General features: G+C 23.9%; 1 protein-coding gene across 2 annotated transcripts; it reads left to right on the plus strand.

Moving 5' to 3' along the window:
- The first annotated feature begins 1138 nt into the window (after positions 1 to 1138).
- Positions 1139 to 19488, plus strand: LOC145842334 (uncharacterized). 2 transcript variants are annotated; one of them, XM_082949758.1, is made up of 20 exons: positions 1139 to 1210; positions 1694 to 1827; positions 2039 to 2128; positions 4639 to 4697; positions 5640 to 5779; positions 6066 to 6194; positions 7760 to 7884; positions 8864 to 9016; positions 9692 to 9821; positions 10214 to 10399; positions 10694 to 10827; positions 11372 to 11598; positions 15004 to 15165; positions 16497 to 16594; positions 16717 to 16989; positions 17436 to 17524; positions 17685 to 17860; positions 18025 to 18166; positions 18443 to 18830; positions 19001 to 19488. In XM_082949758.1, exons 1-20 carry the CDS (start codon positions 1163 to 1165, stop codon positions 19214 to 19216), a joined length of 3099 nt encoding a protein of 1032 aa, XP_082805884.1. In that variant the 5' UTR covers positions 1139 to 1162; the 3' UTR covers positions 19217 to 19488. The 2 variants fall into 2 exon arrangements, with proteins under 2 accessions (XP_082805884.1, XP_082805886.1); XM_082949760.1 differs by lacking the exon at positions 1139 to 1210 and having other exon boundaries at positions 1804 to 1827; positions 2085 to 2128.
- The last annotated feature ends 686 nt before the right edge of the window (positions 19489 to 20174 follow it).

Raw genomic sequence — 20174 nt, forward strand, 5'->3', positions numbered from 1 at the left:
GTTGTCTAAAGGGCAGTGTTCCTTAAGGCATTTGGAAAGTTAATATTTTTTTTTCTATTTTATTGTTTTTGTTAAAAATTTTCTTATTATGTGCTATTATTTTGCTTTTAAATTGGTTGTAGAACTGTATGATAGTTTTATTTATACAGTTGAATATTTTTATATATAAATAGTTATTTTATAATAAATGCATTAATATTATTAAAAAGTTGCTATTCTGTATTAAAACATATAGTTGAGCTTATTTTGTTAAGTAATTAAAATCACTCCTACAACTTTAGGCAACTTTTAAAATACTTTATTTGTAATTTAATATAATAAATTTTCTAAATTAATTTAGTTTATACTTTTTTGTATAAGAAGTAGACTTTTTTTTTGTTTATTTTTGTTTAATTTTTGAAAATTTGTCTGAATTATTTTTCTAAATATTGCAAGGAATACTTCCTAAAAATTTTAAAACTGACTTTTAGAGAAACTAAAATTTAAAAATAAAATGAAAAAATTGTGATTCATAGGTTTATACCAGAAACATCAAAGTAAAATTTTAATTTGACACAGAAAATCTGCAAAATCAAAAATATTTTTTATTAAAAAACACATTTGAAAAACCTTTACAGTATCTTTTCAATGTTGTTATACTCCTTAACTAAGTTTTTAACCTTAAACTTAGTTTTAAACCAAAAATAGACCCAAAAATGTGTACTTTAAAAAAACTTAGAAGAAATTCAAAAAACCTGGATAAAATTTCTATAAAAAAATTGGCTATCCTGCATATAGCTTTTCCAAAAAAAAAGATCACATTTAATTATTTAGTTAATGAAATATAAGCTTAAATTAAAAAATATGTCCAAAATTATTTTATAAGTATTTATTATTCACTTCATGATAAACCTACAGTTATATAGGTATTGATAAAAATTTTGTAGTATTTTTATTAAAAATAACTTAAAAACAGTTTTAATTTTAGTCAGAAAAAAAGTGTTTTTATTTAATAATTTTTTTTTTAATTAAGATTTTAAAAATTTAATTAAAAAGGCTAACACTTAAAAGTAAAAACTATCAAGCTAACAAATTTTACTCATATAATTTTAGATTTATAACTTATTTTGTTCTTTTTTTTTACTTTTTTTAAATTCTAGATAAATGTTTTTAACTAAACAACATGTCTAACACAAATAGAAATTCATCTTTGGATACTGAGTTTCAAAAAGTAAGTTGTAATCTAATAACTGTATCTATGCATCAAACTATTAAAAGTATTTAATATTTTGTAATTATACAATATACTTTATTTTTTAAATATTTTTACATTGGGAGTTTATTGATTTACGAATTTATTCATATTTATTTTTCTATCATTTTATAAATAATTTTAATGAGATTCTCAGTTGTAAATAATGTATAATTGAAATGATCCCGTTAATATATTTTGTTAATTAAATTAAACATTAATAAGTTTAAAAAAAATTCACCTTGGAGGCAAGTTAAGAACTTTGGTTGTTACTCTTGATATAAATTAAAAGTATACATAATGTATTGTATATTGAATAAAAAAGTATTAAATGTGTTTTAGTATTAGTAATTCTATAAAAATGTATTTTTTTAGTTTAAAAACAAAACAATGCTGAATTTATTGAATTAAAAGTCTTAAAAATTGTACTTGTAACTTATATATATTTTATTTCAAATCCAGGCATCTAAGGAAATAGAAAAAGTAGATAAAGATGATATATTCAACCTATTAAATGAATTTTACTTTACTTGTTCACAATCAAAAGACTTTAAAGTAAAAAGAGTATCTGTTGAAGATGAGCTAAAGCTTTCCCAGTAAGTATCTTCTTCAAAACAAATAAACTTTTTTTTTGTTCAAAAGAAACATTACAAAGTTTTTATATCAAGAGAAATTAAAAGTATGTATATTGAATACTTTTATATTAAACAGTCTTATCTTAGCTTTTCAGTTATTCTTTGTAGTATTTTACAAAAATAGTTTTTTTTTTTAATGCTGAATGTTTTTTGATTATTTAAAAATTTTCAGTAAGTTTTTGCAATTTTTGAAGACCAATAGGACTTTTTTTACAAAGAAAACAAACTGGGATTCATTTGTCAAAAATGCATGTACATACAGGTTAGCATTGTTCAATTGCATTAACTATGTTTACATTTTGTTATAGTTCCAAATAGTTCAAAACATGATAAGATTTATAGATATTTTGTATTACATATAATTTATATAGTTTGTTTTTTGCTGATAACTGTTTAAAACTTTTTAATAGCATAAAAAATTAAGGATAAACATTCATAAAACTTTATTTGAAACGGAAAAAACAAATTTAATGTATCGGAAACTTTTTATAAAAATTACAATATCTCAAAAGTTAAATAAGATTTTTTAATTTTATATAAACTGGCTTGTAGTTTGTACTTTAAGCTTTCATATAAAATCCAATGTTATTTTTAGTAAAAAAAAAATGTCGGACCCCCTATGCCCTTAATCTTGTTTAAAAAATCTTCATTTAAGCTAGCAGTACCCATGTACTGTATTTAACACATAAGTGAACCAATTTTAAGAGCTCAATATAGGTTCCTTTAGAACAGGGTTTCACAAAGTGGGTCATATGGTCCCCTTGAGGGCTATTTCAGAAATTTAGGGGCTATGAGTAATAAAGGGGCCATAGGGGGGGGGGGGGGCATGAGGCCATAATTTGAAACTTAAACTAGATATTCTGGAGTAGAGAATGAAGAAAAAATATGTCTTGAGCGCAATTAAGGGTTTGGGGCCATAACTTTTTTATTTATTTTTAGACCCTAGTTTCTTTTTTAATTATATAATCAATAAAGGTTTGTTTTTTCTAGATTTGGTGCTTAATAAATTACGTAAAAAAAACATCACTTTGATAAAAACTAAAATCAATAAAAAGACATTTGAAAATTTATATAAAAACAATTTAGTTTACGTTTTTAGTTTAGTTACTGTTATCAATTTCAAAACGTTTGTACTAACATTGTTTTTTTTTTTCAATTTACAAACAGCAGCTTCATAAATAAACATTGTAATTGATAAAATTTGTCTTTAACTAGCATGATGTACTTATGAAAAAATTGGGAAACCCTGCTTTAAAAGGATTATATAATTAAGGGAAAAAGACAAGTTCATTAAAAATAAAACTTCTTCTACAGTAGCGATTGTTCTCAAACTTTCCCAGTCTTGTTCTAACTAAATAATATACAGCTGTGTTGTTAGAATTTTTTAATTTAGTGTTTTTTTTCTATTAATGCAAAGAAAATTTCCTTAAGTTTTGATATTATTTGATTGAACAATGAGTGAGAGGATAAATTTTTAACAAATTTTTTCAAAATTAAAATAATAAAGGCTGTGGATTTTTTCATATTTACTTTGTATTGAATATTTTTACATAACTGACTTTATCTAAAAATATTATCAAACTTTGTTTTTATTCTCTGAAAAGTATTTTTAAGTATATAACTAGCTTTTAACTATTCAAAATATAAATTTAAGTGTTTGATACTTGTGAAACAAGTTCACTGGAATATGGTAGAAACAAATTATACAGTAATCTTCCTTTATTGTACCAACATATTTTTCTGTGTGTTAACGAATTAACATACTTCAACCTAAAAATAAAAGTTAAAGTAGGTGTATACATGTCTTCATTAAAATGAAAATATTTTTTACAGATTTTTATAACAGTCGGATTTAACATTAAGTATTTTACCTATTATTAACTATTAACCTCTAAAAAGCTGTAGAAATGATTTTTATTTTAATGAAGACATGTATACACCTACTTCAGCTTCTATTCTTTTCATTACAGTATTTATTTTTTTACAGAACCCTGTTGAAAGTGTGTTAATTCGTTACATGTTATCGTGAATATGTTGGTACAATAAAGTTGGTATACTGTATAATTTGTTCCTAATTTAGCTCTTATATATAGGTTAATGTTTAGACCCTTCTTTAATTTGGAATTAAACATGAAATTTAATTTTTACTGATCAAATACTAATATTTTGATACAACTTTAAGAAATTTTTTATGTTGCACCTTTTTTGTTAGTGAAATTAATTTAGTTTATATAATACCTCTGTTTACATAAAACTTTTTATATTATACAACAGCTAATGATTCTCAGCATAATTTAGGTCACTTTAAATTTTTTTGAGTATATCAGGATAATTAAGGCTATTTTTATTTTTTTCAATTCAGGATGATTCAGGCCAGTTTGTTTTTTTTTTATAAAATATTTAAATAGTTTTTTGATTTTTTAAAGACTCAGTACAGTTTTTTTTTTGTAGAACTTGAATGAAATTTTTATTGTTTCAGTATCAATATTTGATATTTTGTAACAACTTTGTTTAAAAACAAGATTTGTTTTATTTTGATAATCTATTAAAATAAAATTTATTTAAGGTTTTTATAAAGGCTTTTAAAAACTCAGGATGCGCTAGGAGAGTTTAGGTAAGGGTTTTGACTTTTTGAATGGCAACCCTGAACATTGCAAATTTCTTCGTCATATAAAGTATTTAGGTGCTAAAAACATTTTTGTTTGTACTTAACAAACAGCTTTTTTTATTTTAGAAATAAAAATTGTTTATAAAATTGATAAATTTCAACAGCCGAGGTCCAAAGTTTAAAAAGAAAATGCTACAATACATGGAAAAGCTTAATGAAAAAAGTTAGTTTTGCATAAGTTTTGTTTTAATGATATAATTTTTAGCTAAGAAAAAAAACGTTGTACAGTATCAAGTAGAGCTTTAAAAGCTGTTGAATTAAATTTAATACATAGTTATTATGTTTTCATTACTAATTAAGTCTTAAGTATGTGATTTTTTTGCTTAGATACACAAAACCTATCATATTAAAAGCATAGGAAATAAAAGCTTATTTCTTACAAAAATTACAAAGACACCACTAAATTTTTACCATTTGTTAAAATTTGAAAAAAAAAAATATATAAGTAATCAAAGTTAGAGGTTTTTAAGGTCCTTATACAAGGAGCCAACTAAAATGGTGAAAAAAGACCATTTCAGGTTAAATTAATCTGCTACAAATTTTAAGCAAAATTTATAAAACTTTCTCAGTCTTATCCTTAAAACATTAAAGAAATTAAGAGTTTAATAAGTGATCCCAAGTACCTTGTTATATAAAATGCATTATTGTTATTATTGTTATCTTCTCCTTATGGAAATCATAAATAACTCTACTGTTCATACTCTAGTCTACAAGTTCTATTTCTTAACAGTAAGAAAAATTTAATTAAACAAAATTAGACTTGGTTATTTTTATGAATAATACCAATTAGTTTTGAAATGTTTGAGTTATAAAATAAATACAAAAATTTTAAGTTCAAGTGTTGGCACTCTGAAAAATGCTGTGAGTACGTAAAGATGTTATAGAATTTTAAATTTTGTTTTAAATAAAGTTACAATAGAATTAATCTCATGCATTAGCAGTTTTTTTATATTAATTTAAACTAAAAAAATAAAATCAAGAAATTAATGTGTTATAGGCGCATTAAATACATTTTTGTTTGTGAAGGATTGAGAACAGTAATTAATATATTATAAAATAACCAGACATATGTAAAGTCAGAATGTAACTAAAAGATAATTTTCAGACAGCTTAATAACCAGTAGTAATAGTAGTTTATACCATCAAGATGTTTATGATGTCATGACTAATAGAATAAATCAGCGGACGACATTTCAAATTTATTTAAAAGGTACTATCCAAAAACTAGCTGACTTTCGCCATCAGGTTTGCTTATATAACTAAAATCAATTTTAAATACTTTTTTATTATTTCACTTAACAATAAATAGTAGAGTTTTGTTTATACTTGATATTGTATTTAGCTGACAATTAGATCGTGTGTGCCACTCCAAACCTCTGTAATTGAAATAAAATTTAAGCATATGTATTAAAATAATTTTAAAACTAAATATCACCATCTAAATAACTGTGCTTAATAGTTGTTTTTTTCATGAAAACAGTGTAGTAAATATTTTTGTATTTTTTTTCTTAGTTAATTATATAATAAACAGGAAAAAACAAATTTAGAATACAATTTTATGACTACAAAAGCTTTTTTAGCACAATGCTACGTTGGTTCAAACAGTTTAACGAAAGAACTTGAAATTTTTGTAAAATGTGACCCAGAACTATACATAAGAGTAAGTTTCATTTACATGTAATTAAGTACTTTGAATGATTTACAACTTTTTCCTCACATATATAATTATAGTATCTTGCTGTAAGTATAAAATTAAAAAGGTCAAATATAAATAAATATGTTTTAAAGTTTTTAAAAGTCAAATATTTTTTAACTTATAATATCGCCACTGTTTTAAACAAGCTTACAAGTGTTTGTATCTAATTAAGTAGTGTACAAAAATGTATGAGGTTTTAAGTTTATTGAATAAGTTTTGAAAATTATAAATAGTATTAGTTTAAGTTTTTATAAAGTATTATAATTGTTTAAATAGAGATAATTTTTATTATATTTCAAAGATTAGTCCCTTTTTTAAGAATTTTAGTTTTGTTTATCAATAGGTAAAGAAAATTGATATACATTAAGCCACAAAACTCAAATAGTTTATAAAGCCAATAAAAACATACAATAACATCATACTTTATGGGCATTGGGAGGTTAAATATTATTTTTACAAAGGCTAGTATAACTCTTATATGAAAGCTCTTAGGTATAAACTATAAATATCTATTTGTTTAATAAAGAAAAGTAAAAAATTTTCGAGATATAGTTTTTTTTTTAAGTTTTCTGATACAAACCCAAAGACAGCAGTTTTTAAATTGTCGATTTTCAAAATTCACCAAAAAACTGTCTAAATTTTTACTTTTTTAGTTAGAGAAAGCAGTTTTTAAATAGTTTAAAACAAATGACATCTTAATTTTTTATAATATTGAAACAAACAATTTAGACGAAAAATAAGTTATAAGGTTAGTTTTAAGAAATATTCTTAATTAATTATTTAATTATTAGTATTGGAATAATTGTAAAATTTGAAGAAAGTTAGTTAAATAATAAAAGAGGAAATCAACTTTTAGTGAAAAATTATTTTCTTCTTGGTTAGAACCTTCCTTAGCCTTTTAGTTTACCAATTTTTTTTTTTTTGTCTAAAAAAATTGCTTCAGATTTAGTTGAGAGGTAAACAGTGTGTGATAGCTTAGTTAAACCTCTACAAAATAATTAAAACAAGTTATTGTATTAAGATTTTAGTAATTTTATAGTCCTTCTTATTATATTTTATAATAATTTTTTAATGCATTTTTTTGTTGTAATTTATTGCAGTTCTAAATGTAACATATTATACAAAATATTGATTTCAATCTCTATACTTAAAGATCTTTTAATTTATTAAATACTATTTTTAGAATAAAATTGTTATTTAGCAGACTTCTAGGTTAAAAATATTTAAAAAAAAAAATTTAAAAATAAAGTTTCTTATATTATAATAAGTACATAGTTATAATAAAGTTGTTAAATTAACTTGATATTCAAGTAAACATTAAGTTAAAAAAAAAAATTAATAACTGTTAAAACGTTAAAAAATGTTAGATTCTACTTTTCGTAAATAATTAAATTGGTCGTAAGCTAAAAAACACGGCTTCTAGTTATAATTAAGATAAAAAATCGAATATTTTTTATTTATTTTATTTTATATAAGAACTATAAATCGAAGGTTCGAAATTTAAAAAGGCCTATTTAATATTTTTACAGTGTGCTGAAAACATGTCAGTTATGTTTTCTAAACCATTTATAAGTGAGCGGTTAAGCAAAAATATGATTTTCACTTTTTGCACTGCTTTGATGAACTCTCTGGTTGGTGAAATAGACTATCTAAGGTTTGTAAACTTAATATTATTATCATAAAATCTGTTTGATTTTTAGATATAGTTCAGGTATTGGAAACCACGGGCTATGAAGGGTAAAGTTGAGGCCCCAGAATGTAATTTTTGAAAGTTATGCTAGGTATTATAGAATATGAAAAAACAGATTAAAAAAAGGTCTCAAGTACAATTTACGGGAAATTTTAAACTTTCACTAGATGAAGTTGAAATGAAGAGTAAACAAAAAAATGCAGGAGATTTGAATTAAAAAAGTGACGAAGTAACTAAAACTACAACTGCAGCCCGCGAAAATTTTTATTTTTAAATTAAGCCTGCAGCTACTAAATGCCTGCCGACCCCTGATGTAGATGTTACATAAAATGTGAAAAATACCATTCTTAAAATAAAACACTTGTATTAATTTGTACCAAAAATATTATGTTTTATTAAAAATTACATAAAAAAACTTTAAGCAGTTCTTTTTTGATCTTATTATTAAACCACTATGCAATTTGAGAACTTTAAATTAATATATTTTGTATCAATAAACGTGTTTGAGATGTTTATAATTTGATTAGCTCTATTTAACTTTTATTGTTATGAATTATAGACTGATGATTTTATAAGAATTTATACTACAATATAAACTTTTTTGAAAATACTTAACTAGATAATATAACTATATGGTTTCTAGTTCAAAACTTAATTAAACTGATGAAGTACTACAAATAAGGCAAAATTAATTTAGAAATATTATTAAGCTAGTTTTTGAGTATTTCAGTTACTCCTCATCATGAGTTTTTGTGCAAAATAAATTACTTTTTACCCAGAATACTGTCCCAATGTGCAAAATTTAGAACTACTAATCTTAAAAGTAAAATAATAGTTTATTTAATGCAGTTTATGAATAAACTGATGATTGCTTATTGTAAAATTTGTACTATATAATATAAAGTTCTTGTACTTAAATTTTACAAAAGTATAAAATCTTTAGGCTGAGATCAGATAAAGATGACTGTAACTTAGAAAAAGTAAAATACTTTTCACAATTGATACTGAAATCAGAAACAATAACTGATTTTGTACTATTAAGCATCCCAGAAATTGAAGCAAGTAGAAAGTTTAGCTGTTGGAAGGAGGGTTTTAGGTATAGTTTTAAATATAATTTATTATTTTTAGTTTAATAACTTTTTTAAGTTTTATTTTAAGGTTGTCATACACAGGGTTGCCACAAAACCTGGAATTTGACAATTTAGGCTAACAACACTGAAATTTGAGAAATTTAAAAAAAAACTTGGAATTTTAAACAATATTTACATGTTAAGTAGTAAAGTTTTGATTTGACAAGAAAAATCTATCATATAGATAAAAATATTCTGTTATTGTTAAAAATTGTTTTATATAAAAAAACACATTTAAAGTAACTTCACAGTTTTTTTTAATTTTATTATACTATTTAACACAGTTTTTTACCTCAAACTAAACTTTAAACTAAAAATTGACGCAAAAAATTGTACTTTCAAAACCTGGAAGAAATTCAGAAAACCTTTAAGATATTTTCAAAAACTGCTGGCCACCCTTGTATACATTTTAATTTAAAATGTAAAGGATGGTAATGTACATTTTCCAACAAAAATGTTTTTATTTAGATTAAAAGCATGTATCACATTATTGTTTTTCTTTTCTAAATTTTTATTAAATAAAGGTTAACCCATTATAAGCATTATATTTTAATTTATATTATCAAATTTTGTATTTAAGTTTTGATCTTTATATTTTATAGCTTGTTTATACTTACATTTTATTTATTCTCAATTTTAAGGCCTTTACTACTGGAAAATGTGTCACGAAAATCTATATTAAATTGCATTGAGTTCGTGCAAAGAATTTACATAAATGTTTTTAAAAAACTTCCGATTAAAAGTTTTGAAAACAACTTTGAAAGAAAAGAAGTTAGTTTTTGTACAAAAAAATTGAAACTATTTTAATTTAACTTAATTAAAGTTTCTATATGAAATAGGTTATTTTTAAACATATTTTAAACTTTTAAAAAAACTAGTTTATAGTTAAAAGTTGGACTTTAAATTGTTAATCTCCTATTGAAACACACTTAAACAAAAGTATAACTCAAAATTTTCTAAGAAGTTTTGCTAACTACAATTAGTTACTACAAAAATTAAAAAAAAACCTTATTATACATCTTCAAAATTGCTGTTTTTTATAACTCTAAGAAATTTTAAATTTCTTAAAAAATGTTTTTTTGTACAATAAAGTTATTACTAAGAAGTATTACGCACTGTGTTGTAATTGTATACTATATTAGTTCTCTAATACTTATTTAAAGGTCCTTAATGTGAAAAACATCAAAATAGAAACCACCTTAAACTGTTGCATGTGTTTAATGGTCAGGACATTTGCTTTGCTGCAAAAGTTCAATGAAATTAGAACTGAACACAATGATAAAGTTTTTGTAAGGTATTGTTTGAATGACTGCTTTAAACTCTGCTCGAAACTATTAAGTCATTCATTGGTAAGTATTATTGTTATGTTAAAAAATATAAACATTTTACAAAATCAATAGTTACAAAAAAATTAAATGAAATGTCTACGTTGTAGATTCAATATATAAGAAGTTTTTTTAATTTCTAACTATTAAAGTTTTATATTATTTTTTTTTTTGGAATTTTTTTATCGGTTTTTGATATTTTGTAGTTTTATCTTAAAGTGTTTTGAAATTTATACAAAATAGTATTTTTTTTTTTAAGGAACAGTAATTAGTATTGGAAACTATTTTTATCTTGATAATCATTAATTATAAAAACAGTTAGCAAGAAAATTTTCATTGATGAGTTTTATTGTTGTACCAAGTGAAAAAAATTTCAAAACAGTTTATAACTCTTACTACATTCCTTATAATAGAGCCTTTGACATTGCAACATGTGTTGATAACAGATACAGGTAAAATATAGAATTAATTGTTGATTATTTTTATTTTATTAATATTATTTAATCATCAACTTTTGGCACTCGTCAGGCATACATAGTCACGATGAGTCCCAGACTATCTGAAACTGATATATCAGTGCGAAAGTGCTCAAGCAAGTTATTTTTGATTGACAGAACGATTATAGTGACTATGTATGCCCTATGACTTCTAATTAGGATGAAACCGTGTGCCAGAAAGTCACATGGATTGTTTTTAATGGTCGTGCGGTTTAGTTGATTTAGTATAAGAAAAAAAAAACTTGATATTTTATTTAAAAGCAATAAAAATAATGGTGTGTATTGATTTAGTTTTATTACTTTCTATGTAATGAATATTATATTTTTAAATTTAGTTTCTGTATTTTTATTAATGTGTATACTTTTAATTTTTCTTTTTTATCGCATTCTAAACTTTTTTCAAATAAAAGTATATAACTTACAAACAGTCAATCATGTGTCAAATATTCAAACTTTCGTTTATTACAAACAACATCTAATTATTGTTGAATTTTTACAGAACATACATCGATGAGATGGGTGAAACAATTTTACATATGTTTTTATCTGGAAAGAATCTTGTAAAAACGAAGAGTTACTGGGATAAAACTTGCAATAATACACTTGAATGGGAACATGCGATAAATTTTTGCTTGCAATATGACAAAACAAATAAATTTGAGATTTTTGAAAAAAGCATAGATGAATCACAACTTGTAAACATTGAGTCGTTGGTTTCAGACATGAGTAAGATTTTTTTTTTGATAAAAATTGATCCTAAAAAATAACTAAGATAATTTCGTAAATTAGTTTTCACAAAGTTGACTTTTTTAGAGTCAATTTTTTTGTTTTGGTAATTTTTTTTTATCTAAAACATCCTTAATAATCAAAGTACTACTAATTATAAGTTTTCTTTTTAAGAGAGTTGGAAAGACTAAGTATATGTAACGTATAACTATATACTACTTATCTTTAACAAGTTTACAGCGGACCAAAATCACCATTTACATGAAACAGGGTTATATTATTTTAACGAAATTTAATGTAATAATAAAAATTAAACTTATGCACATCCTAATATATATTTTTTTAAACTAATTAATATTTTTTTATTAGAATATGTTGTTAGAAATTAGGAGGTATTAGAACAAAAGCTATAATACTTTTAGTATTAGCTTTTTAAGTTTTTCTTTTCTTTAGGCTGTTTTATAAAAATGCAGGTATATTTCAAACTTTATAGATGTAAATAAATCTCATTTTTAGTTGTTTTTGGGTTAAAACAACCTTAAGACATTTTGATTATGTGAAATAAAAAGTTTTTATGATTAATAAGAACATGTTATGATTAGTCCATTAAATAAAAGTTAAAAAAATAAATTGGCCAAAACTGCATAAAATAAAAATCCATAGAGTAAGGGTTATCTGATTGCATTTTAGAATTTACTAAATCAAGGATTTGTATTATTATAAATGTTGATAGGCTCTATGTGTGCAGGTTTTTTACATTTTTCGGAATGTTTACCAGGTTAAGGACCGAAAAGAAGTTTAAAATCTTTTTTTTTTTTCCCAAACAAAACCTGAAACACATTCTATTTAATTAATAATTAAATTTGATAAATAAAAAATACTTTTTAATAACTAAAAAACAAATACATACAGGGTTACCAAAATACATGGAAACTTGGAATTTGAGAAATTAAAAACAAAAAACTGGAATTTTTAACATTTTTAATATGTTCAGTAGTAAAATTTCAGTTTGACACAAAAATTATCTGATATAGTTAAAAAAATTTTGTCATCACCAATTTTTTTCGAAACACATTCAAATATCTTTACAGTATATTTTTAATGTTTTTATACTATTTAACACATTTTTTTACCTTAAACTTGTCTTAAAACTAAAAATGGACGCAAAATTTTGTACTTTTAAAAACCTGGAAGAAATTTAGAAAACCTGGAAAAATTTGCCAAAAATATTTGGCAACTCTGTACTTATAAAATGTTTTCTGTAAAATAAGAAATATAGTGGTTTTCGTATAGAACTGATTTCATAATTTTAGAAATATCAAAATTTACCTCAAACCACCTCAATCCAACTGGCATAACTTTAACTGAAATTTAAAAATTTATTTTGAAGCTATAAGTTCATTAGGACTTTCATTTTCATATCACTAATTATTACATAATATATGAAAGTGATCTTTTTCAATATTTCCAGATGCTGGCCCACTATGCATATGCTGAAATTAAATTAAAAATACGTGAAATAAGTTCATTTTTAAGTACTTAAATCACTTGGTGTTTTAACGAAGTCTAAAAGATACACTAATAACAGCTATTATGGAAAATTATATTTAAAATTACAGTCAAGTTAAGCTATTTGACAAAACAAAGAAAATTTAATAAAATTTATAGCTTTTAATTAATTTGATAAATATCAGATTTTAGCAGTTATTTGGATAGTAAAATTTGTAACTTTTAACACATTTTAAGATTTTTAATCTTTAATCTAAAGCAGTTAAAATTTTAAAAGCTTTGAAAAAAAATATGCTTAAGATAGTTGATTTCGATGAAAGCAAAACAGTATGTCAATTAAAAAGAAAAGTTTGGTATTTAAATGTAATTTTTTTAAGCGTTAGGGAGATTAAGGCATATTTTTACAAAAGTTAACATAGGCTCTTTCTAAAATCTTTCGATAAAAACTATTAATCTGTTTTTATAAAACCTAAATTTAAATTAACTATTGAAATGTAGTCATATTTGTTAAAGGTTACCAATTCAAACGAGTATACCACAATTTTTTATCTTTAACTTTATTTTAGTTTAAATATTCACTAAAACCAATATATATATATATTTTTTGCTAGAGACCTATTTTTTAGATAACATAACTTAAGTAGTTAAAACTTTAATAATGGAATTCACACAATATTTAAACATAAAAATTCTAGTAATAAAAAAAACATATAAGGGGAGGTTTTTCAAAATAAAACGTTATTGTTTTTAAATTAGAAAATTTCTTTTATTAGATTGGTTTATATAGTAGTAATATCCTTATGATAAAGTTTTAAAGAACATTGTTCAAAAGGTGAAGGAGTATATACATTTATAGCTAAACAGTGTTTTTGCGCCTTCTGTAGAAGCATATTAAACTTACTGACTTTGATAGCTAATAGCTTAAAAGTTGCTATAAATTTTAGTAGGTAGTAAAAAGTGTCTGATAGCTAAAATAAAACTTAACATTAAAATGTAAAAAAAGTGGGGAGCTTCTTATGACATTTAATTATTTTAATTTTTTTTCCTCAATAGTTACAAATAAACATATTTAAAGTTGAAGTTTATAACATGTTATAAAAAAGTAATGAAAACCATGTTTCATAATTCATAAAGCTATGGTTTATAAAAAGTCAAAAAGACAAAATGACTTTCTCATATATTTAAGCTTGTTATAGTAGTCACTTTAAAGTAAAATAAATTCTTAATTTGTTTATTTATTTGATTTTTCTTCAACTATAAATCTATTAAAATCTAGTTCTACTACAAAAGTATAAGATTGAGATTATTGAAGAGAAGGCATTTAAGTTTCAGAAAAGATTGTATTTTCTAATAACTTAACTAATAGAACATTAACAATTCTTACTTTTTATTAGTTAAGTAGTTTTTGCCCTACCTAATTAAAATGTATAGCAATATATTTTTAACAACATGAACTAAATATACTGATGTTATTTTAATAAAGTTTTTACTAAGTTTATTAATAATTTTTACAAAATAATTAAGTTTAGTTTTTTAACATTTATGCTTAAGATTTCGATTAAACACAGTTGATTGGTAGTTTTTGTTTGTTAGTTATATAAATAATAATACTTGTGAAAATAAAATATTTAATTTCCACTAATATTACTATTTAAATAAACTCTTTACGTTAAAGTAAATTAAGCATCATTTTTTAGTTAAGACAAATAATTATAATGTTAGTTATAATAATCTACACTTGATTCAAAAATTATTTCTAAAAAAATATCAGAGATTTTTTTGAACAACGGTGACTGTAATAAATAAAAATATTTCTTCTATACTACATAAAAATTAACTATCGATTGTGAAGTATTTATTACTAAAGTTTTAACTTTTAAGTTTTTTCTTTTATAGAGCCTCGACTAAACAAAATCCAGCCTACTAATTCACTCTGCTTGAAGAATTTTAAAGACCTTGTTAGGAAATCCAAATATGGAAATGATCGAAACCCAACAATTACAATATTTTTATCCACTAATGAATCTTATCAAAGGGAATACAGGACAGTCCTTAATGGTCAGTGGAATAACATTAAAGTCTAGTTTGAAAAAAAAAAAAGTACTCATATGTAATATTGTAGGAAGGTTTTTTATCTTTCAAGGTATCAAAATATAAATAATTTGATTAAACATTTTCCTTTTTGTTTTCAACTTAAGTTTCACATAAACGTTTTCGAAATATTAACTATGTTTCCTTATCAAGTGATGAAATATATTTGAAATTATTTATTAAGTAAACAGCTTAAAAAATAAGTTTTAAGTAAGTTTTAGGTATTATGACTTGAAATATTAGAATTAAACAAATACAAAATTTTAACTAGTAAGTAATAAACAAAGTTTAACTGAAGACATGCTAATTAGTCAATTGTTTATAATTATTCTAACCATTTAATGTTATTTGAGTGTTTAACTTGGCTTTTCTTATTCGATTAATATTGATTCTAGGCTATAAAGTTCACTCTTCTTACATCGTTCTAAAACTCTGAAGCTTTGTACGATGTCAGAGTTTTTAAAACTTCTAAAACTCTGACGCCTCATAAAACTGTATAGTTCTATTAAGCATACAGTTTTATTTGCAAAATTCTAGCTTAAATGTGTAACCATTCATTTAAAAATAAACTTGATACTTTTTCTTTCAACACTTATGTGTTAGCTTGCTTATATAAATACGGCGACCTTTAAGTTTTCAACTTAAAAATTTAAATTTGGCAATGCCAGAAAAAAATTCTCTTTAAAATTTTAGATGATATGAAGAAACTTTCAGCTTGGCGGAATTTGATTTACTGAAAACCACTTTAATACAAACTGTGTAGGACCCAAAAATGCGACCTTAGAGCTTTTTAGCTAGAATTTTTTTACCTGTGGCAATTATCAAATATGTGCACAGTTTAAGAAGATTTAAAGAAAATTTTTCGAGGTACTTCTTAATTTTTCGGAAGAAATACTGGAAATTCAAGAAAACTGACAAAAAGTGATAAAAGTTACATAAAATAAAGAAGTGCCTCTGTAAAACTTTCATTAATTTGTCTCAAATTATGCAAAATGTGTTTACGTGATAATTGCCACATGTAAAAGAAGTTCCAGCTAAAAACCCTAAGGTCACATTTTTTTGGTCCCTTACAGTTTACATTGAAGTGGTTTTCAGAAAATCGAATTCCGTCAAGGTGAAAGTTTCTTAAAATCATCTAAATCTTTGCAGGCAATGTTTAACTGGCATTTTTCAAGTGTGATTTTTTTTAACTGAAAACTCAAAGGTCGCCGTTTTTATAAGCACCTTTGCTATATGCTTTTAACTTAGCTTTACACTAGTTTCTTAAAATCTTTGCATTTATGTAAAAATATGTTTAGCTATCGAAGATAAAGGAAAGAACAACTATAACAATGGTAATTTTGTAGAGTCCAAAAAAGTATTACAAGAAAGTTCTAGTACTAACAGCAAACAAAAGGTTACTACTATTTTGCAAAAATTTTTGGTTGCGGGCAACTTATTATTAAACAAACCAACTTTTTAGTGATTAAAAATGTTTAATAGTTTAATTATATAAAACCACTTTTGTTCAATTTAAAGAAGAGCGAGCAATTTGAAGTTTGGCGAGCTATCGACAAACAAGTTCATTGCTGTGGCATTACAATGGGAAGTTCGCAGAGAAGTTTGAATTATCGAAGGAAACTAATGAGGCATTTGTCGGAGGAGCATGGGAAAGAGTATTTGAGAAGAAAGAACGAAGTTAAATATATGTACAAGAAAAGAGAAATAACGAAATGCAACGTGGACTTTGACCGCCATCTTGACATTGCATTAGCACACATAGATGCGTTTGAGATGAAAACTAGTGAACATGTGAGTTTTAAGTTTATTAATATATTTGGATCGTATCCTAAGGTAGAAGTTTTTTTATTAGAGATGTTTTTGAAAATATGTAAGATATGTCATAAAATTCTACCAAAATTTTAGTTTAGTTCTTTATTTTAGCTTTAAGTGCGTTCAATTCGTCTTCAACAATCAAAAAAAAACTAAAAGAATAATCATCTTTTAAGCAAATGAAATATAAACACAGTATTGCGTAACAATTTGAGTTAACTTAAATCAAGTTATATAAGAAATGTTTTATAAATATGAAATTAAAGATCAACATTATTAACGTCTTTTGTCATTTATAAATCTATAACCAGCGGTAAAAACTTGAAAAGATAATGAAGTATGCATACTTTCGAAAATAGTTTAAAAGTTTTCATTGTGTAAAATGTAGATTATTAATAATCTAATATTTGAGTTTAATTTTATAGGAAAGACTTTCTATCCGACTGAAAGAAAAATGTGAAGTTTTACTGAAGCATGGTATAATACCAGACTACTGTGTTTTGTATAAAGACTTGTAAGTTAAAATTTTAAACAAAGTTATGCAAAATATCTTTACAGCTTTTTTTTTAGATAATATTTTTGTTTACAGTTGTTGAAACTTATTTATTGTTTAACTTTTTAAATGTTTTAATAAAATAAGTTAAGTATATATATAATTTAATAAAAAACTTTAGAACTGACAGCCAAGTGAGCTTAGTTGTCTGCGGAAAGTATGCTTTTTCAGCAAAAGTAGAACGAATGATTAGTGAAGGCAATTTAAATGAAGTGCAGGATTTAAAACAACTACCAATGGAAGTATTAAAACTTATAAGTTTTAACTTTAATACTCGCTGGTCACAGAGAACAGATGGTTGGTTTTTTAAACCTCGTAGTTTCTAAAGTTTTGAATTTCACTCTGTTTATTATATAGCGTTTTTTTTTAATTAAAATTTTATTAATGTTAGCTATATAAGTATAAAAGAAGTTACATAATATTTAAAAGTATTAAAATTTTCAAAGTAACATTATAATCAGGCACGCATTCAGTAAAATGTAGGGTAAAGGACTCAAAGTTTGCCAATCACCTGATTACCTATTTCACATCGTTCCAGTACGCACTATCTTCCCGTGTAAAAGGAATACCCGATTTTAGTGATCATAAAGTGCAGTATTTTCAGTTAGTTAACTGTTCAGCTATTTTAATAAGTTTACTGTGTTGTTAAGTTTTTTAATGTCTAAACACTTAAAATTTTGTCCAATAAGTTATTTATGACATTTGGTAACAAAAAATTTATTAAAAAAAACCTAATAATCTAATAGTCATTATGTTTTTCCTTAAGTGATGCTAAGAAGTACTGATAACATAATTAATTTTTATCTACAACACCTATTTTTATTCTAAAACGTAAGCAACTTTTTTTTTCTGTTTTATCTATGGAGTCAATGTACACAGAGTTCCATTGTCGTCGCTTCAAAATATAGACATGCGCCTATGTAAAAATTTGATTGAGTGCAACTTGAGTAAGAAAATAAACATTTGCCAAAAGCACGTAGGCAATGAGCAAGTGTGTCCTTCTCCCCCGCTGCACGACATCTTGTACAGTCAGCTTTTAACCGCGTTTGAAAAATTGCTTCCGTGCCCCAAAACTCAGCTGCAAAATAATAGTCATGCACTCACAATTAAAAAGCACTGTACTTCAACATCGGATGAAATTAAAGCATTAGAACTCGAAAAAAATAACGTTGATCTTAAAATAAAGGAAGAAGTTGGTTCGAATAATGTTGTTTCAATCAAACCGAATGCAGAACTTGCTTCAAGTACATCTGCTCCTAATACTTCGGTTAGTTTTACTAAGAGATTACTATATGGTTTAAAATACTATTTAAAATACTTAAATAGTTCATCATATATAACCAAGTTAACGCTATATAAAAAAACCTGAACAGTCTAACTAGTAAAAACATATTATATGTTTTAATACTTTTATTAAAAATATGTCATACTCAACAGCTCGAAATCAATGTGAACCTGGAGAAAATAGAAAATTCTGTTGTTGAGTTTTATCTGAACTCTTTCATTGGTGAGTTCATACCTAATTGGGAAAAGAGGTTGTTACGAAATGACATTAAAGAAAATAAAAGTGTCAATGTTGATCATAAAAGTAATAAACGAAAGTTGAAGTTAGATATTGAGAATTCTGTCAAAAAATCTAAATCGGGATATTAATTGTAATTTCTAGTAACTCTTTTGGTTTTTCATTATATCAAATCCAAATATAATTTTGTCCTTTTTTAGGTGATATAATCACCTATTTTGAAATAAAAAAGTTTGAAAAGGCTTGGTGGTTGAGCGTTTATACTCAGAGGGAAGATTATTCCCTAATACAGTTGATTTCTAAGTGTTCCTGAATTAATTACTGTTTAATAAAATAGTTTACTACTTAAACTTTAGTTTTTTTATTTAACTGAAGAAATTATTTACCTAAATTTGTTAACACTAGATGCATTGTCAAGCTTTTTTATGTAATTAAACATTTTTTGTATGAGATAATTTTACTTTTTTATATAGATTACAAAATAATTTACTTTTTGTTAAAAATTTTTCAGTGAAATAATGTTTTGTTGAAAAAGATCATATTAGTTGAAAAACTATTGTATCTTGTTTAACTATAGAGCGCTTACTTCACTATTTTTATCTGTTTGTTTTCTTTTTCACAAAATTATGATAGATTTTAAAAGTGTGCCTTTTACTAAATAAAAATATGTTCACATTTGTATTGTTTATATCCTGATTTAAATCATAAAAGTAAATTAGAAAATATGTTTTTTAAGTGTACGTACTAAATAGTTATTTGATCTATTTAAATATGTTTGTTTACAAAGTATTGTTTAGGACTTTTACTGATTATGAAAAAAAGTTTAAGTACACATGTCATATTCATTTCGTTTTTTTATGCCTAGCTTACTAACTTTAGATACTTAATTTAAAATAGAAAATTCTAATAGAATAAATGAATTTGCTTTTGTTGTAGTGTTACTCAAAAAAATAAATAATAAAAATATGGTTGTGAGTTATCTTTAAGATGAAAAATAAACGTGATAAATTTCTTTTAACCTGAAAATGTATATTTTTTTTAAGTGTTTTGCGTATTTTAATAAGGCACGTGTTCATGTTTACTATGAAC

This window comes from Thalia democratica, chromosome 8 (genome assembly GCF_965202585.1).
Source record: "Thalia democratica chromosome 8, ktThaDemo2.hap1.1, whole genome shotgun sequence".
In the NCBI taxonomy this organism is placed as follows: domain Eukaryota; kingdom Metazoa; phylum Chordata; class Thaliacea; order Salpida; family Salpidae; genus Thalia; species Thalia democratica.